This window comes from Chlamydotis macqueenii, chromosome 1 (assembly GCF_036417535.1).
Source record: "Chlamydotis macqueenii isolate bChlMac1 chromosome 1, bChlMac1.mat, whole genome shotgun sequence".
Classification (NCBI taxonomy): domain Eukaryota; kingdom Metazoa; phylum Chordata; class Aves; order Otidiformes; family Otididae; genus Chlamydotis; species Chlamydotis macqueenii.
The window spans coordinates 198,224,918-198,244,834 of record NC_141556.1 but is presented as its reverse complement, the minus strand read 5'-3'; the positions used below and the strand labels follow the sequence as shown (position 1 = coordinate 198,244,834).

Genomic DNA, 19,917 nt, shown 5'->3' with positions numbered 1-19,917 from the left:
GATGATGGAAGCAACGGCAAGGGCCAAGGGTGAAACAAAACAGGCTCTGAGAAAGGCAAATGAGAGATTGAGTAAAAGATTAGGAAAATTCTGACTGAGCTTAGAGTCTGAAGAGACAGAAAAATGTTAAATTGGAACCTGCAGCATCCAGACACAACAATCATCAGCATCGTTAACTAGGAGAGGGGGCAGGAGAAACTCATGAAAAGGATGGTGAGACAGCTGTGGAGAGTCTCACAGATCACTTGCACAGAGAGGCAATGCCTAATCTGACAAAGCCTACTAGTGGGTAGTTGACCAGGCAATATATTTGGAATAACTCTGAACTGCGAGAATACTTTTGACTAGGTCATTGATTTGTGTCATGAAGGTAAAATATTATTGACCTAGTTGCAGTAGGCTTCAGCTCCACTCTAGTGAATGATCAAACCAGAGCGACTCCTAGAATGAGGAAAGGGAAGCATGCTGATTTTGTTGCATGAGAATCAGACTGTGTGAGTGTATGAAAGCAACTGGAATGCTGGAAAGAGCATTGGAGAGCACTAGTACTGTGATGTGAAGGGAAACCCAAAAGAAGGAGTAAGTTTTAGTCAATGGCTTACAGCCTTCTTCAAATCTTTTCTTGGATTTTAAATTCACATTACTTAATGACATATAATTCTCTATTATCACTGTCAGGAATTATATAATTCTCATTTAACAGAAAATAGTAAACATTGAATTTGTGTTCATGTCATGCCTGTCTTCCACTACAGGAATAAAACAAACAGTAAAATCTGGTACTTGTGATTCTATATGGATGAGAAATTCTGAACTCAGACCTATCTGGAAATAGAACTAGGCTTCTGAATTGGAAGTTACCCTCCTGCTGTTGTGTGCTGTTTCTGTAGTTAGGAAACAGGACTTTGGATAGATGATTTGGAAAACCAGGATATGCAAAGAGAGAATGGATATTTTTCTTCCAGTGAAAACAATCCAACAAAATAGTCTGAATACTGTCTAGCTGCTTGGATTAAATACAGTTTATATATACTGAGGTATTTGCAAACTGGATGAGTAACTTTGTTAAACGGGGATCTGCTTAACCATATACTTAATATCAATAATTTGTTAGTAACTTTATGAAATAAGATCTTGCTCCAGTGCAAAGTGATTATAAATTGGAGGCATTGTTAATAACAATGCTAGCATATTATGTTCATCTGGTGATAATGTAAATGATTGTTCAAAGTACAAAGCAATGGAGCCATTGAGGATTTTTCTTATCTTCTGTCTATTCTTCAGTCCCTGGAATATTACTGTTATTTTCCACCCACTTCTCCTAAGTTGTCTTCCTGACAAAAAGATAAACTCCATCTTTCCAGTGCAACTGCATATTATTTTACAGTAATGCTGGATTTCTTGATGATCTGAATCTCTTTATTCAGTGTTCTTTGAGTCAAATTGCTGGCGGGAGTTTTTTTCTGTATCTGTGGGAACAGTTTGTTTCTTTGTCACTATTACATAGAAGCCTTTGCAGAAGACTGATGACATCAATTCATCTCACTAAATGTGATATCAGTGCAGGTATCCATTTAAACATTTGTGAATGATGTAACTCCACCAGCTGTAGAGCTGCCATATAACAGTCTACCTATCCTAGTATGTAGCTATGCTATGGGTGTTATAAGCGGCAACAAGGCAAAAAACTACAATGGTATGTGAGAAATTACAGTGCAACTTCATCGCTCTAATTGGAAGCTCTTGGAAGACCAAAACGACAATTACTAAATAAGTGCACAAATATTTGTAAAATGATGTAAAATTAGCATATGTCTCAGGTTTTGAAGGATCCATTTTAGGAAAGCAAAAGTTGGTTTTGTTTATTTTGAAACTCAAGAGAAGAGGGGAACTCATATGTCACCAATTTTCATCTCATATGTTGCAAAATTGGGCCTTGAGTCAGAAGAAAGGTCTCTAAAGGCATGCAAATATATATGATATAAACAAACACAGCTTCTATATCTGCACTCTTCACTGAAAAGCTGCTCATGTTGAATTCTATATGAGAAACTACTTTAATGCTGATATCTTGATAACTGTCAGTAGGAGCCTTCTACCTTTTGGAGACCATCCAGCCTGTTAAGTACTTTCCCAACTTGCTTTTAAAGGCTACATTATGGTAGTAAAATGAAAATCTCAAATGTGTCTGGGTTTTATTCCTCTCTTGTCATAATCTGTTCTTCTTCTTTTCATTGTTTCTAGATTTACACGCTGCAGAGGTAAAATGATGTGGTTAAGTGATCAGAGTAATAAACTGTGAGCTTATGTTCAGATAATCATCTCCTACTGCAGAAGAAAGTAATGAAGTAAATCCAAGATATTTATTTTTAAGTAAATTTAAACCATTATTGGTTGATCCTAGACCACAGAATATGAATGAAAATTAAGCTTCAAGGTTTCCAGGACAGCTTCCATCTATCCAGTAAAAAGGTAATCCAACACAGGAATGGCAACTGAGACCATTAAGATACTTCAAAATTAATTTACTATAAATGCTTCTTGCACATTTAAGCTGCTATAGACAACAGAAATGGTGATAAATTTACAGCAAGGACTGTTAAAAATCTGCAGCTCATCAGAAACTTATCTGTTCACAAGAGTTTAATATTCTGAGTATGGCCTCCTCCTGACGACTGTTAGGAAGCGCAGAAGAGTGGCTGTGAATCCCTGCTCCTCCACGCTCCCCTGCAGCGCTGTGCTGAGCTGTTGAGGAGCTGGGGAATGGCGTTGAGTTTAAACATCCCATTACTATGCTGGCAAGCACGGTTTGAGGCCAGATACTGTGAGGAACCATTTGCCAGAACTCTTCAGATAAATGCCTTGCACATCACATCAGCACAAACAGAGATGATTTGATAGTTCATAATGTGGTTGGCCTGTAATTCCTGTAAAAGATACAATTAACTATGTCTATCACAGGATTTAGAAAGGCTTTTCTGTCTTTCTAGAAAGAGTATGTTTTTCAACAGCTTATTTTTCACTACTTTTTTTTTTTTAAATTTGAATGGATGGTCACATACTTCATGAATTACAGTATATCTCCAAGGTCTTTTTTGGGCAAAGCACATTTTTCCAGTTCATACTGGCCAAGAACTGACACAGAATCTTTCATCCTGTACGAGGATTTTTGGGGGCCTAAAAAATGCAGTTGCCTCTTCCGACCTGTAGCAGTTGCCTTGCCTGCCTCATAGCCTTGAGGACTGTGAACAGCTTTCAAAAATCTATCTGTGACACCGATCTGTCTTTCACGTTGCATTTGTTGCCCATCGAACCCCTCCCTGGAGCCCCAGTAATTGGATTCATTGCAGACAGGCACTCGCCAACAGGAAGTTTCGAGTTAACATTACTGCAAGGAATGGGGTGGAGTGATTGGAATGAAGATGCAAAATAGTTGCTATCAAGAGCGAGGATCAAAGAGAAGGTGATGAATGGGCGGTTTTGGTTGTTATTGCTTTTGAAAGGTGACTAAATGGAAGACAAAGCGAAACATACAGACAGTTGTGAGTAAATTAAAGCTACTGGTCTGGATTCTCAATCCATCAAGTTGACTCCTGCTCAGTCCACCAAGTTCACTCATGCTGCACAGTTTAAAACAACATCACATTAGGGAAAAGAAATCTTTTTCTTCTCTACCAGAACATAAATAATGACACAAATGCCCCTTCCTTTTTCCTAAATTTAAACTGAAATATCTCCCTCTGGATCCTGGGTTTTCTCCTCTTTTCTTTAGTTTCTTTTCAAGCACGTGTTTTTTAAGCAAGACCTGTGTTTTCTGTTATCTTTGTATCTCATTCAATAGCGTAATATGCCCTCTTATGCGGATACGTATTACGCCAATTTTTATGGCACAACAAACAGTAAGCAGGTTTATAATGAAACACAGTAACAATAATAAATGGTAGGAAGAACAGAAGCTTTTTGTCACTCCAAATTTGAATTCATATTTGTTTTTCTCTGAACCCATTGATACTATCCTGAGCACAGAGGCCGTGCCTGATGAATTGTTGCCATGGTGTGCTTCTACCAACACTCAGTGTGATTAGATGTGCTTCTTAGTTTTATTCATCCTTAAAAGGAGCTTCTTTCTTTCCACGTCTGAAGTATTGCAGAGTGAAACTTCAGCCTTATGGATATCTCCAGCAAAACTCCAGTAAGGACTGGATTTCAAGTTTCAGCAGTGTTTGAGTTGCTGTGTTTACAGGGACACAAATATTCTGGGTCTTCTTCTAGGAGAAGATAAGCTACTCAGATGCTCTCTGCTTTATTTACCCTTTCTGTGTAGTGAAGGTGCTACTATTTCCTGATGTCAGAAGGCTGTTGAGGGGCCAGATGGTATGGAAAACTCAAAATGACCAATGGAGCTTGATGTGAATGAGTGCATGCAGTTTTCTTCTGTACCAAACGAGGAAAGCCACAGCACAGAATATTTGCTTTACTGACCGGCATGTGGTACAAATTCTTCACAGACCGTTTACAGTCGGGGTGGGGTAGAAAGCCAAGTACTTTTGCTGTTAAAGCTCTACAGGTAGCCATCCAACTGGACAACGTACACAAATACAACATAATGGTATACAGCAATAGCTCTGGGGCTTTTGTTGCTTTTACATTTATTTGCTCCTATTTGTCCCTTATGGGGTAATTTCTAGCTAGATAGCTAGATAGACAGTGAATGCCTAAATAAGAAATAAGAATAATAGAAACAGTCTCTTCATATCACTCAGATTTTATGGGTTGTAAAAATGAACTCAGAGCCCATCTTTGGTACATGTAAAGTTGGGATGGTTGTTCCCCATGTGTATAATTTCACCTTTATTTACATTGAATTTTAATTGCTGTTTTATTACCTAGCCAGTTATTTCAGTCTTCACAGGAAATCCTTTGTCACACCAGAGAGCATACTGTTGGGAGCAGCAGGGCTGCTCTGCAGAGGAAGATGTGCTGGGAGTGCAGAGTGACAGCCAGGCAGGCGGGCACAGTGTCCCAGTGTCCCCCTCACTGACGGGGCACAGTCCCACACTGCCTCCTGAGCAGGGCAAGCTGAGCAGGTCCCGTGGTGGTCACCAAGCTCAGCCACATGCCAGTGAGTGCCAGACACATGTCTGTGGTGAGCCAAGGTCCAAGGTCAAACCAGGGAGTCATCTCACTGCGTCAGGGTTTGTGTCCAGATCAGTGAGGTGCACGGCCAGGCACAGGGAGACTCACAACATAGCTCAGACAAGGAGCAGTACTAAGGTTTTGTCTCCTCACTCCTAACTCCATTTTCAGATCACTTCCAAAAGTGATTAAAATCATGGGCCAGAAAAAACCCTACAGATTTCCAGTGGTGCTTTCCCTTTGCTCTTCAAAGTATTTATTTATGCAAGAGGCACTTTTAAACGTAGCTTAAATATTGTTCAGGCACAGTTGATCTGTTCCTTTGTGAGCAAAATAGGAGACTGCCAAGTAACATCTGCACAGATAAGTGCTGACAGTTGCATGGTTATCCACGTCCCCTCTGGAAGCCGTGAGCCGGAGCTCTGATGGGAAGTTTATGCTGCCAAACTCTACTGAGCAGCACAGCCTGTTAGCTTAGACTGAGCGGCTCTGGCTGTCAAGCTCCTGAATTTGGCAGGAACCAATCTTCTGTAGAGTTGTGCAGAGCTCTTATGGGGTTTTTCGTTTGTTTGTTTTTATGAGTCGTTAAACCTGTATAATTTAAATCTGAAATAGAGATGCTAATGCTAATTTCATTAAAGGATACTGAACATTTTGTAAACCGGATCCAAAAAATAGCCACTGAAAGATTTGTTTAGGCTTTAAATTTGCCTGTGAATCAACCACATCTGCTGAAACAACCTGTTTCCTGAGTGTTATTGTTGACGCTAAAATGGTTTAAAGGATTGCTAAATGAAGTGAAACTGGAACACTAATCTGCTGAGAGGCTCCGCGAAGCCTTTTATGTCCATGTTTTCACATGCCTCTTATTGAGTCTTTACATTTGGTGCACATTAAACTCTGGGGAGGGATGTGGGACAGTCAGTTCCAGCTTGTAGGCACTTAAATGTTGTGTCTACATGTCATGCTCCCATTATAGTGAGTGGAGATCTATACAGCTAATGGACTCTAGAGGGGTATTCAGATGACTGAATGATATGTCTCTTTCAAAAAGAACCAAATAGCTCTACAGTTTCCAGTGGGATTAAACATAAGCATCTTGTGCCTTAGGGTAAAAAAGCATCTGCACAAGGCTGGCAGATATGACATGAGGAGATCTGGGCATATGAGAGATCTGTGCTGCAGCTCCAGCAGGATGCCTTACAGCATCTCAGATGGCAACAGAGCAACTGAACCAAGGCCCTCCATTTAGATGCCTATATGTATATCAAAGCATTTGACACTATCCCACATGACATCCTTCTCTCTAAACTGAAGAGAGATGTATTTGACAGATGGACTCAGTGGATATGGAATTGGCTGGATGACCACACTCAGAGAGTAGTGGTCAATGGCTCAATGTCCAAGTGGAGACCAGTGATGAGTTGCATTCCTCAAGGATCAGTATTGGGACTGGCTCTGTTTAACATCTTTGTCGGCGACATGGACAGTGGGATAGAGTGCACGCTCAGCAAGTTTGCCAATGACATCAAGCTGTGGGGTGCAGTCAACACACTGGAGGGAAGAGATGCCATCCACAGGGACCTTGATGGGCTTGAGAGGTGAGCCTGTGCAAACCTCATGAAGTTCAACCAGGCCAAGTGCAAGGTCCTGAGCAAGGGACAATCCCAGGTACAGATAAAGGTTGGGTGGAGAATGGATTGAGAGCAGCCCTGAGGAGAAGGACTTGCGGGTGTTGATTGATGAGAAGCTCAACATGAGCCAACAATGTGTGCTTGCAGCCCAGAAAGCCAATCACATCCTGGGCTGCATCGAAAGAAGTGTGGCCAGCAGGTTGAGGGAGGTGATTCTGCCTCTCTACTCTGCTCTTGTGAGATCCCACCTGCAGTACTGCATCCAGTTCTGGAGCCCCCAACATAAGAAGGATCTGTTCTAGTGAGTCCAGAGGAGGGCCACAAAGATGATGAGAGGGCTGGAGCACCTCTCCTATAAGGGCAGGCTGAGAAAGCTGGAATTGTTAAGCCTGGAGAAGAGAAGGCTTTAGGGAGACCTGATAGCGGCCTTCCAGTACCTAAAGGGGGCTTATAAGAAATATGGGGAGAAACTCTTTAGTAGGGCCTGTTGTGATAGCAGGAGAGGTAATGGTTTTAAAATAGAGGGAGATAGATTTGGACTGAATATAAAGAAAAATTTTTTTACAATGAGGGCGGTGGAACACCAAAACAGGTTGCCTAGAGAGGTAGTGGATGCCCCATCCCTGGAAACATTCAAGGCCAGGTTGGATGAGGCTCTGAGCAACCTGATCTGGTTGGAGATGTCCCTACTCCTTGCAGGGGCGTTGGACTAGATGACCTTTGAAGGTCCCTTCCAATCCAAACCATTCTGTGATTCTATGTATATACCTACAGTCTGGAGCTCAATCCCACCTCTGGTATTTAACTGTTAAGAAATGTTAAATTATTATGTAGGTTTGTCTAAAGAAAGTATCCAGAATCTCCCATAAAAAAGTTTGTTTTTTTTTTCTTAACAGTGTTCCCGGTTTTGCTTTTTTCCTATGTTCTTACACACACTCCATCCATCAGTAGGGAACTGTAGACAAATCTGCACAACTTCATCACCACATTGCTCCCCTGAAAGAAAATCTTGTACTTTTTCCTGTCTCCATTTTTTTAGAATGCTGTGATCGCTCTGGTTTTTGGAGGCCGCACACAGCTATCCATGACGGTATGGATACATGCTACAGTGACAGTATCATTTTCACCTGAGTCTTGACAACACCTTCTACTTGAGAAATCTGGTACAACTGAAATAATAAAGCATGAAGACAAATTTATTTTTTATGTGACTTTGCAGTTACATATGGAATAAAATTGGTTTGACAACTTTACAGTTTGTGCAGCTGTTGCCTGTATGGGCCCCCACTTGATTCCTACCAAAGCACAAGTACAGGGATTGTCAGCAGGAACGATTCAATGGTATGGACATGGGCATAGGTTCAGCCTCACTTCTATCAGCGTAAACAGGTATTACCAGGGGAGTTTATGTTCAGCTTCCTTTTGCCTTCCCACACTGCCATTCTGTGACTGATTCCCAGGCCATGTCTCTTCTCTAAAATTGGTCTCATGACCCATTACTATCACATATGGCTCTAATGAGTATATTTTAAACAAAATTTGATTTCTACAGCCAGAAATATGCAGATAGATAAGACAGGTTGGGTGGATTACACTTCACAGCCACACGAAGAGGTGTTACTAAGTCATTATAAATAGGAGGGAAATGTGCACCTCAGAGTTGAGCAATATGCCTACTGAATAAACTACAGAATCAAAACAATAAATTATGACTCTTTCTCCAAATGCAAGAATAATCAAGCATATAAAACCAAGGATAATAAGGCATAAGTGCCTGCCGCATAAAGGTGCAGGGCCATTTTTTACATATCTGACAAACTAAATACATTGTGCTATGCTAATGAGCTGGGCAAAACAACACATGAACTGTCTCCTGAAATGACTCTGAAATACAAAGAGCCTAACAACAGTGATAAATGCAAGTCCTTTTTTTTCCATAAAGTTATTTTCTAATTAAAGGACAGCATTTAAATGTGTCATTTTCATATTAAGCCTCAGTAACATCATGGTGTATATGATTCTGTTTTTGAAATGGCATTCTCCCAAAATGTGTGATCATCTGAAACGTTAACTAATCTCCTGTAATTTGATTTGTCAACTCTGTATCTGAGTCAGGAAATCAGCTCAGTTTGCGAAAGAACTGTCAAATGTGTTCAAAATTAAACACACATTTATGGAGTTCCCTGAACTGGAATAACCACCCATGCCTTGACACGGTACGCAGATCCTGGCCATCACAAAAAAAAAGCAGGCTTGATTATTTAATGGTTCCTTTTAGGGTGTATCTGTTATGATCACAGTTTATTACTCATTTTTATTTCTACAGGTCTGTTACGGCCTCTAGTGGCTTAGATAAACCTGAACATCATTGTGGTCCTGGCACCAAAAGCTCTAAGTCCAAAGTGCTACAGGGCAAAGTGTAGGGAGCAGAGAGGTGACAGGGCCTGCAGAGCCTAGGTGTGTTTGACAGCTCTGTGAGGGAAAACAAGTTTCAGCAAAACTCATCATATATTTCTTGCAAGATTTGTCATGGTTATAATTTTCAATAAAAACACTTCCATGTGTTTCAATTTTGTATTTGTTTTAACTTCCATCATATGTCTTTAACTAAAAAAAACCCATATCATAACATTTTGAAGAGGTAGATGGTTTTATTTAAAGACTGAAAGTATGACACAGTAAATAATTAATTTTTAAAAACTACTTTCCATTTTATAGGTGGTCACCTTGGCTGACAATCTAAATGAAAACTTTTTCCTCGGCTATGGAAGTGTTCTCTTTGGTCAGGGCTTTCAGCAACACTTTTCCAATGTTCTGGTGGGCTTTCATTGGCAAAAAGTTCATTTTGAGGACCCTGCAGACTAAATAATGAATATTAGAATCACCACCAGCAGTCCTCTAGAACACAAAAAGTCCTTTGCAATTCCAGAAAAAAAATGTGTTTATGTCATCTTATTAAATCCTAAAGCATTCTGTTGTCATCCAATATCATCCAATGCATCCTGACCAACAATATCTATATTCTTTGGCATTTCTAGAGGCTTGACAACATGGTTTTGCTTCTGATTTTCAAGAAAGTTGGTTAATTTTCCCCCATTGCTGTTTTTCACATACATCAAGTGTTTTTGAAGTATCATGGCACAAAGTTTAATTTTATTAAGTGCAAACTTAAATCTGTCCTTTGGAGGGCAGTTTTCATTTAAACATTTAGTAAGTTGGTTGCTGTCATTGTGATGAACGTAACTGGCATTTAGTCAAATTCCAGGTAATCAAGAGAACAGCAAAGAATAAGTCCTCTCTCCTCCTCCACTTTTCCCAGTCTGTTTCACCCCAGGTTTTAAAAGGATAACAGCTTATAACCTCTGTCTCCTAAAAGAATCTCAATTTGGAAATGTTTTGAAGGACAATTTTAAGAACTGAGGGCTGTTCCCATAGTGGTGGCTACTAAACTGTGCGTGGCCAAAGAGAATGAGTGAAGGACTGCTTTGAAGAGGGACATATTTCTCTCCATGAAGATATCGTTTGTCCTCTCATAGGCTCAGGATTGAAAAAGAAGCAGCTACTTTCTAATATTATTTTATATATGATAGTTGGCTTTTTCAAATTATAAAACTGTTTACCAATGTATAAGGAAAATACTTAATTCCAAAATTTTCTGTGGTAGGAACATTTAAATTCAAATAGCTGTAAGAAATCTTTCAGAATTAACTCTATGTTGCCTACATATGTTTGTATTGCCAAAGTTGCAACCAGTAGTTTGTTCCAAGAGTTTTATGACAGACCATGCATTCATGTTTAGAGTAATAGTATGACTACTTTTTTTCCAGAGCAGAATATATTTTGGAGTGTCTACATAAAACCAAATTCCTGTAATTTATATGCTTGGTAAAAGTGTTTTCATTTTATTACTTTGCCAAGAAAAGCCCATAATGTCATCTGTAAAATCATATTTATTTTATTGTTGGGAAACAGCAGCTCATTACTAAGAGGAAAGTAGAAGCTCTCAATTACACCAGACAATATTCTTGGTCATAACTGACAGTATTTATTCATCTCAACTTACCCATTTGCTCAGACCAGGAATTACTGAAGCAGAGTGTATCTACTGTGTTTTAGAAAATCCAGTTTAACTTTTAACTTTTAAAATTTAGTTTCTTGAGCAACAGCCCATTTATTATAAGGCTACCCAATATAGGAAAACCCAATTCTATGGGTTTTCTTCATTTATTTATCTACCTCCTTCTATTTTGAAACCATTACCCCTAGTCCTGTCACAACAGGCCCTGCTGAAGAGTTTCTTCCCATCTTTCCTGTAGGCCCCCTTGAGGTACTGGTAGGCAGTTATAAGATCTCCCTGGAGCCTCCTCTTCTCCAGGCTGAACAGCCCCAACTCTCTCAGCCTGTCCTCACAGGAGAGGTGCTCCAGCCCTCTCATCATCTTCGTGGCCCTCCTCTGGGCCCACTCCAACAGGTCCATGTCCTTCTTATGTTGGAGGCTCCAGCACTGGATGCAGTACTCCAGGTGGGGTCTCACCAGAGGAGAGCAGACGGGCAGAATCACTTCTCTCAACCTGCTTGCCACGCTTCTTTTGATGCAACCCAGGATGCGGTTTCTTATAGGAACATTACTTATATTAAAAATAAAATTCACAAATCTGACTGCCATTTCTGTAATTTTTTCAAAACAGTCTGAAGTTACATGATAGTACTGCAAATATGACATTAAAGATCCATCCTTTCACTGCGGATGTTTTCAAGCTTCTATGTCTCATTCACAGACACTCAAGCACAATCTTCAGACGCATATTCGCACATGCTTTCTCTCAAATCTCCTGAAGCATAGCAAGTAAGACTTGGAGGATAAGGAGTGGAGTGTCAAGAGCCTCTCAGCTGAGGAATTTCTCCTAGCACTTGGCTGTTTCATTGAGGAAGGCTTTAGTGGTATTTCATTGACATTTTGTATTTCTGGGGTCACTTCCTCTGGTTTGTTGATTACTTCTTTAGACAGGTGGTCAAGATTATGTGGAAAAATGGAAAGAAAACAGCTTAGTACAAAATAAAACATTTAATGGAAACCCCAATGTTCAACTTAAGCATACAGAATGTTACATTTCATTTTAATTAAATAAAATCAACCCCTAGTTATCTTAAATTCCTGTAGATATTTGCAAAGGAAATACTTAACTGGGGTACATGGCATGTGAATGAGAGTCTATGCAGCAGCATGAGGTACCAGGAGAAATGGCACAGCAGGAGTGCAGGGAGTGATGCACGTGCAGCAGATCAAGAGATTAAGACCAACCATGAAATGCAAGAAAGAATACAGGTAAGAATGGCGAAGTGGCAGGATTTGGGTGTAGGGCCAACTGTGTTAAGTCCATGCCACGAAGAAAGCCCCACAACACAGATATGGATCAACAGCAGTGTGATACAACTCAACTTGGCCTTGACGTTTGTCGAGAGAGAATATAATGTGGCACTTCAGGACATAGTTTAGTAGGCATGATGGTGTTAGGTCGACAGTTGGACTTGATGATCTTGGAGGTCTCTTCCAACCTTAAGATTTAATGATTCTATGAAAGGATACCAAAGATTGTGCACCATTGTCATCGTTCAGGATGAACCCAGAATAAGAGATGAGGGTGTGATTAACAGGGCACAGTGAGGGCTGACTGCTCCCTAAGAGCCGGGAACCAAGTCTGATAACAGGGCCCCTGAGCAAGGGAGCAGGGCATGCTCATGGGTGGCAGCCAGGGTCAACCAAGCTCATCAGACAGGTCTGTGACGAGGCAGATCTAAGGGCAAACTGGGAAATCAATTCCCTGGTCAGGACAGGATGAGGATCAGGATAAGGATGAGGCTGAGGATCAGGTCTGGTGGCCAGAACCAGGGTCAGATACAGCTTTTGATGACCGGGTAGGCCCACAGTGACAAAGCAGGTCCCAGGTCAAGCCAGTCAGTCTGCAGCTCTGAGACCCAATCTGTGGGGTCTATGGCCAAGTACAGGCACGCCTGTGACTGAGCTGGGGACCAACATGAGGTATGACACAACTCAGGCAGGGCCTGAAGCCCCAGGGTGGAGCTGGGCTGGGGTAGGGGTGTAGGAGGAGGCGTCAGGGGAGGCTGGTCAGGGCCATTAAGGTCTACGAGTGCCCTCAGGGCCCTGACCTTGATACTTGGTGCCCCTTGTCCTCCTCATCACCATAAATAACCCTGCCCAGACACATACACATTTGTGCTTATGAGTAGGAAAGACCAAGCATGCACGAGAGTGAAATCTATGGAGAATGTCTGCTACTGAAAAAAGTAGTTTAAAATTTAAAAAAATTGCCTTCTTCTCTGTGGTCTTATATAGAACCTTGTTACATTTATTGTTATAGCCATACTGCCTTCCTTCATTTCTCCAAATTGCAAATAACCAGGCGGTGCTTGAATTGTTTATTTGTCAGCTTGTAAAAACATTTTTTTTTCTCTCTCTTGCTCTTTATTACTCAGAAGGATCCCTGGTTTTGCCACAGTTTTAGGGACAGTACTATTATGAGACAACTGGTTGTCTTGTACATTATAAATAAATCAAATTTAACATGGTAGAATTTGTTCCTGTATAAAAGGGAAACTTGTACGAACGGCTGCCATTTCTCAGTCAAGCCCCTCAGGGTGGGAGGACAGCAGAGAAAACCGAGCGACACGTGGCTGCCGGGCCTTTGCAGGCTCCCAGACCCCCAGCACAGGGCTGAGAGGCTCTCCCTTCTCCTGTGGGACACAGGACAGGCCACTTTTGACTTTCTGGTTTTCCTTTCCTGGTATATGGACCTCTTGGCCAATGAGCAAACAAATAATTAAAAAGCATTGGGAACACAGAAGCGTAATTAAAAGTGTTTTTCATGGCAGCAGCCTTAAAAGTTAGTTTAGAAATATGATGGCAAGAGATTATTTTCCATATGACTTTTTTGATTGAGGATTTATGTCTGTAGTGACTCACAGATCACTGCTGCTGTTCTGCTTGGAGATGGATGAGCCTGTAGGCAAAACAGAGGCTAGGTGAGCAAAGACAGCATGTTCAAACACAACACTTTTACCTGAGCATTTACTTACAAAAAGGCTAAACTCACTCCAGTGCTGCAACAGCAGGAATTCTACATGGGAGGGGGTTTTGTTTGTTTGTTTTTCTGTTACAGAAACACTGGAAGTGGCAGCTGAGCTCTGTGACAGTCAGATCCTGTCAGACCTGGGCCTTGTTTTGTATGTCAAGTTAATGAGCTGTCGTCCTGGGAAAGATGTGCCACCACCTTCCAGAAGCACATCCTTTGGGGTGGAATAGCACCTCCTGTGACTGGTTTTTCACCAGATACTTCTGGAAAAAAAACATTTTTGTTTCAAGAATAAAACCTCCGGAATCCTTCCTTATTTGTCTTAACAGCAAATAAACCCCTAGAGAAAACCATGGTACTCAAAGCTGTACCTGGGAGGAGAGATCCCATCGGGGTGTGTTTAATGGCGATTTTTCCAGTCCTTCCTGAAATTAGGAACTTAATGTATTTTAAAGGGAAAACAAACATTTCTATGATCACAGGTTTCCCCAGTCTCAGGGAGGAGGGAAAACATCTTCAGTGACACACTCAACATACGTATGGCAAAAGTGGAGCTAATTAAGAGACACTCCCCTTTTCCTCGGCTTTCTGGAATCCCAAACCCTCATCAGAGACAGTAATTATGGTCCCCTCATCAACGTCTTTACTTCCTTCTTATGACATTGCATAAATACGTTTGTAATTTTCTTTTCCTGATGTGGCTCAATGACTCTGCAGCCTGTTTTTGTTTTTGATTCTGTGTGCTGATGAAGTGCTAAAACTGACTCAGCAAATGGTTTCTGATCGTGTAACAACCGCGGAGCCACGTGGACTTTCCCTTTAAAGACAGCAGAATATACATTTGCAGGTTGATTAAATCTAGTTACTTTTTGAGACACGTGCTTCTCATAGAGATCACCCTTAGACCACCTGGCATAAACCAGCTCCGTGTGTTTGTGGTTTGCCCTGCGATATCCTGCCAACCCTTCGCACAGATCAAGGCTCTGAGCTACGCAGGGTCAGAGCACCCGTCAAACGGAGCTTAAATCCAGCATCTTAGACACAAGGCCCACTGCATGTCTTTCAACTGCTTTTTGATTTTTGCAGAATTTGACAGTTTCTCCCTGTAACAAAGTAAAAAATAAAGCATTAACAGACTTGTCACAGAACGCTTCCCCCGATCCCCCACACCACCCTATCGCACAGGACAAAATTTATGCCAGTACTAAGCACATACTCCTTTTCTACTAAGGCTTTTTTTTTCTTTTTTTCCCTTTTTCGTTTGGTAAGCTCTATCACAGAGCATACTTTGCATGCTGCACCAACAGCTCATTTTTCGGGTTGTATTACACGAACCATGACTTTTCTTCAACTGTTGTGCAACCTCTCAAGCTTGCCACAGGCCAGAGGGGGCCCAAGGGCCTCCGCTGCGCCCTGGGTGGCCAAGCAGAGCCGGGCAGAGCCGGACTGGGCCGGGCCGGGCCGGGCCGATCTGAGCCGAGTCCAGGCGAGCCAAGCCGAACTGGGCCGAGCTGAGCCGAGCCGGGCCGAGCCAATCCGATCCGATTCAAACTGAGCCGAGCCGGGCCCTCCCCGTTGGCGCGGCCGGCTGACGCGCTCGGCCTGCGCCCAGCCCCGCCCCCGGCGGCCGTGTGTGTCCCACGCGGGGCGGCAGCGGCAGCATGGGGCGGGCCGCCGGCGATGGCGGCGGCGGGTCGGCGGCGATGGACCCGGTGCGCAGCTTCGAGCGCTGGAAGAAGAAATACACCCGGCGGACGAGCAGGCTGCGGCTGCAGCGGAAGGAGCGGAAGCGGCCCGAGTGGCAGGTGGAGCGGGAGGGCATCGGCCGCCTGGTGCAGCGCTACCCCGAGGTACGGCCGGGGCGGGCGGCTGGTGCTGCCGGGCTGGGGAGCGGGAGAGCGGGGGGCTTTGCAGGGCGGGCGTGCTGGCCGCTTTCCCCTCTCCTCGTGTAGGGGTAGGGTGGGAGGAGGGAAGGGGGGTCCTGGGCAGGGGTGAGGAGCACGCCGAGTTGACAGAGTTGTTCCTCAGGCCTTTAGCGGAGCCTGCAGGTAAGAGGTTTGTTGGGTGGCACTGCTCGGTGGCAGGCAGGGCTTCCCCCTCCATGGGGTGGGGATGATCCTCCATTCCTTTCCCTTCTCCCCCCGGGCAGAGGAGAGGGCAGTAGCCGCAGTCCCGGCGGAGGTGACCTGTGGGGCCCGGGATGGCGAGCCCCTCAGAAGCGGGGTGGGTGGTTGAGAGGGCAGCGAGGAGAGGGGGAGGCTGGAGCTGATGGTGGGAGCGGCTGAGAGCAGTGGCGCTTGGCCCTTCTGACCAGGCAGCATGGGTGTCTCGCTGTTGGAGAGGGGACACGCTTGTCACCACAGCAGATGTTCTACAGGGAAGCTTCACACTAGGAGAGTTTGTTCTTTAACCTCAAGTCAGGAAACAGGTATTTGACTATTACAGCTGGGATCAGTGGTATTGGTTTTGTCACCCAGGGTCCCTTGAATTCGTCTGCAGTCCTTTGAACCATACTGAGTAGTGGAAGGTACTGTAATTGTGAATAACGGCTCAGATGTGCTCTGCCTGTGGTGTTGCTCTACCTCCTGCCAACTTTTGCTGAATTTGCGGCTACATAACTACATAACATAACTACATAAATGATTAATACATTTTGTTGTGGATAAATTTTGAGTTAACTTGTTTTGGCAATATCTTTGTACTCACTGTAGTAGCAGAGGACTTAGATGCTGACTGTGCAAGCAGACTACTCAAATTGTTAGAAGCTTGTGTTTTTCTGAGTAGGATAACCACTGGTAGGTATGTCTTTCATTGTGGAATGAAAAACCTCCTACATTAGTAGAGTACTATTGGGTTGCTTGTTATAACCTAGGCTTAGACAGTTACCTCTGCATGATCTCTGGAGGGTGCGTGTCTGAGCAAGAGAGAGAAACTGAGTTAAAGCAACTTCATAAGGGCTGTGTACAGTTTGTGAACTCTCTGGACGGATCCCAGCATGGTGGGCTTATTGTTTGTATACCACATGGCAGTACATAAACAGCAGACAGTTTCAACATTTGATAATAGCTTGCGTTTACTTGATAATGCCATATGCAAAACAGCCTGCTGCGTTACCTTAGGGTACTATGGCAATATCTAGCTATTCTTTACTCTTTATCTCTTATTTTGGAGTCCCATCACTGGTCAAGTTCAGTGGATAGCTTTTTTTCTAATGTAGTAGACGTGTATGTGCAGAAGCTTAAATAGTATGTTTCTCCTGAGTGCTGAAATTATATGTATATGGCATGGACATCTTGAGAGGCAGGAGCAGGATCACCAGAATCATCAACTGGAGGAGATGCTGGCTTTTTTGAGTGGATTACAGCCTCTTCATCTGTGAGACTGAATGGCAAAACATTATCCCTGTTCATCTGTCATATGCCCTTAGTTGATCTGGATTCATCTGAGGACGATGATGACAATGAAAAAAATCTAATTGTTTAGAACAAGGCAGCAAGAACACTTGAAGTAAAAGATTTAGCTTGAGCATTTGGTCTCAGAGGTGAAATGGCAGAAATATTTTGAAAAATGATCTCTGGGAAGCCAGCATCTCTTCCACTTGATGCTGCCTTTACACCTTTGATCTCCCCCCACACACACAGTGTTTGTTTCTCTGTATACTGTTTCATCAGCGGGTGTGACTGCATTGCTCACAGATGTATGTAAGCAGGAGAGAGGTTTAAAAGGAATACACACAAGCAGTAAGTTAATGAAACTACATTCTTTAAGGGAACGATGTAACCCCTGCTTTTCCATAGTGAGGTCTGTAGTATTCCTTTCTTATAATAAATTTTAGGGTGGTATGTCTGGATTGCAGTTGGTAAATGTGCAGTTCTCAGACTTTTTAGTTTGAGTAGTCCCCATTCTGATTTTCCACAGTAGTCTGTTCCTCTATTCCTAGCCTTAAATATTTTGCGTAATATTTAAATGCAGTCGCTTTTCCCTGAAACACATCCTATACATTTAATACTTGCATTTAATTTCAACTCAGTCTACATAGATTTCTGTTTATAACAGTCTTATGGTCACCTCTGTTAATTGCTTCCAGAGGTACTTGCATTTATTTGCTGTATAAATATGTACTGATGCATCTGCACATGCATCTATTTCTCGGATATGGGTGATAATTCTTTGTCTCTGTGGAGCTTGGAGCAACATAGGTAAGGACGCAGTAGTGGGAGGTTGTGTTTATGTGTATTTATAGAGGTTGAACAAGAGAGGCTGGTAGTGGTCGGACAGGTATCCATCACACTGAAGACACGGTCAACATATGTTTGTATTAGGATAGTTCTGGGGACTCCTGGTCTCAACTCTTCTGCAATTTTGCTGCCTTCTATCTCCAGGAGTCTTCTGACTGTGAACATACAGATGGATGCCCACCTAGCTTCCTGTCTTCAGTCCTTCATATCTCCTTTTCTGGTCCCTGACAAGGTTTTCCACTTGGTCTCCTATTTCTTCCCTATTACCCTGGACCTGGTTCTAGTGGGAGTGGTGACTGTGACAAAGTGCCATGTGCTCCGATCTTCAGGGGTCTCCAGTGAGTTCTGCATGAGGCAGGTCTCTTCTTAGGGACTAGGGAATTAGTAGCTCTTTGGTAAGCTCCCCTCTGGGAGGAGCACTGGCTGGGGTCTCTGGCACACGGTCTGTGGGTAGGTTAGGTCTTCATATGCTTTTGTTGTCTTGCATGTGGCATGGAATGGGGTAGCATGGCTGCTGGACGTGAGAGTATATCCCTCTTAGAGAGTATTGTGTGTAATTTCCAGTGTGAGAATGACTGCAGTGGATAAAGGAGATAAAATTAAACAATAATGAAGAGATAACCAAGGTACTTTGTTACTAGATTTTTCTTTTTTGTCATTTGTTGATGTGATGGTGAATGTGTGGCAGCATAGATGGATGAGTCCCACGCCCCTACAGGTGCTGATCCCTGCCAGTCTGCAGGGCCTTCTGGGGAGGGGGTGGCCCCACTGACTCCTTGTTGGGGCTCACTCAGGAACCATGAGCTGACCGCTCTCCTCTGATGGTCCCAGTGGAGCAGCGGAGTTATGAAGGACTGAAGACAGGAAGCTAGGTGGGCATCCATCTGTATGTTCACAGGCAGAAGACTTCAACTGTGTTGTAGAAAATGTAAACCTTGCTTGCATACCGCGTTATCATTTAAAATGCGATTTAATTTTTTTTTTCCCTGAAGAATATTGCATCCAGTTTTGACCCCCCCCAATAGGAAAAAGACATCAATAAAGGGTATCAGTGGCATCAATAAAGGCAAAAAAGACATAAGTTCACTGGAGGGCCATTGAAATGGTGGGGCTAGAGCTGGCTCTGAGAGGAGAGGCTGGGGAAGCTGGGCTTGTTAGTCTGTAGCAGAGATGGCTTTGGGTTTGGGACAAGGGCCTTACAGAAGCTCCCAGTACTCCTGGGGAGATCATTGAGGAGATGGCACAGGGTGGAAGGATTAGAGACAACAGGTCTCAGTTGACAGAAGAGAGGCTCGGTCTGGATCGCTTTTGCTCCACAAGGACAGTCAGGCACAGGCACTGGTTGCCCAGAGAGGCTCTCCAGTCTCCAGCCTCAGAGATTTTCAAGCCTCAACTGGATGAAGCCCTGAGCAGCCTGGCCTGACCCCAGAGCCAGCCTGCTGTGAGCAGGAGGTTGGACCAGAGGCCTCCTGAGATCTCTTTCAGCCAAAATTGTTCTATGTTTTCATGGTGATCTGAGCTTTAAATTGTGCTAGTAGCCTATATGATTAAAGTGTATCTTATTACATACTAAACAGTTTATGGTGGAAGAGCGGTTTGGCTTAGGTCAAACTAGTATAGATTGCCTGACCAGCTAACTTGAATCAGGTCATACTGAATTACTATGTATTTTTGTTAACAGCAACGTAAAGAATGCTATTTAATTTCTCTGTTATGTTGTAAACACTAATTAAACTTACTTTGTTTCAGATAAATGCAAGTGAAATTCAAAGATTTTCAGATTTTCCATTGTCAAAGAAAACCCTAAAAGGTGAGTAA

General features: G+C 42.9%; 1 protein-coding gene across 1 annotated transcript in view; it reads left to right on the top strand.

The window, feature by feature from the left end:
• The first annotated feature begins 15,514 nt into the window (after positions 1 to 15,514).
• DDX10 (DEAD-box helicase 10) overlaps positions 15,515 to 19,917 on the top strand; it is a 172,152-nt gene continuing 167,749 nt past the window's right edge. The window contains exons 1-2 of the mRNA XM_086739555.1: positions 15,515 to 15,711; positions 19,849 to 19,909. Of these exons, the coding sequence (XP_086595681.1) occupies positions 15,523 to 15,711; positions 19,849 to 19,909 (250 nt within the window). The 5' untranslated portion in view covers positions 15,515 to 15,522. The remainder of the gene's footprint in view (positions 15,712 to 19,848; positions 19,910 to 19,917) is intronic.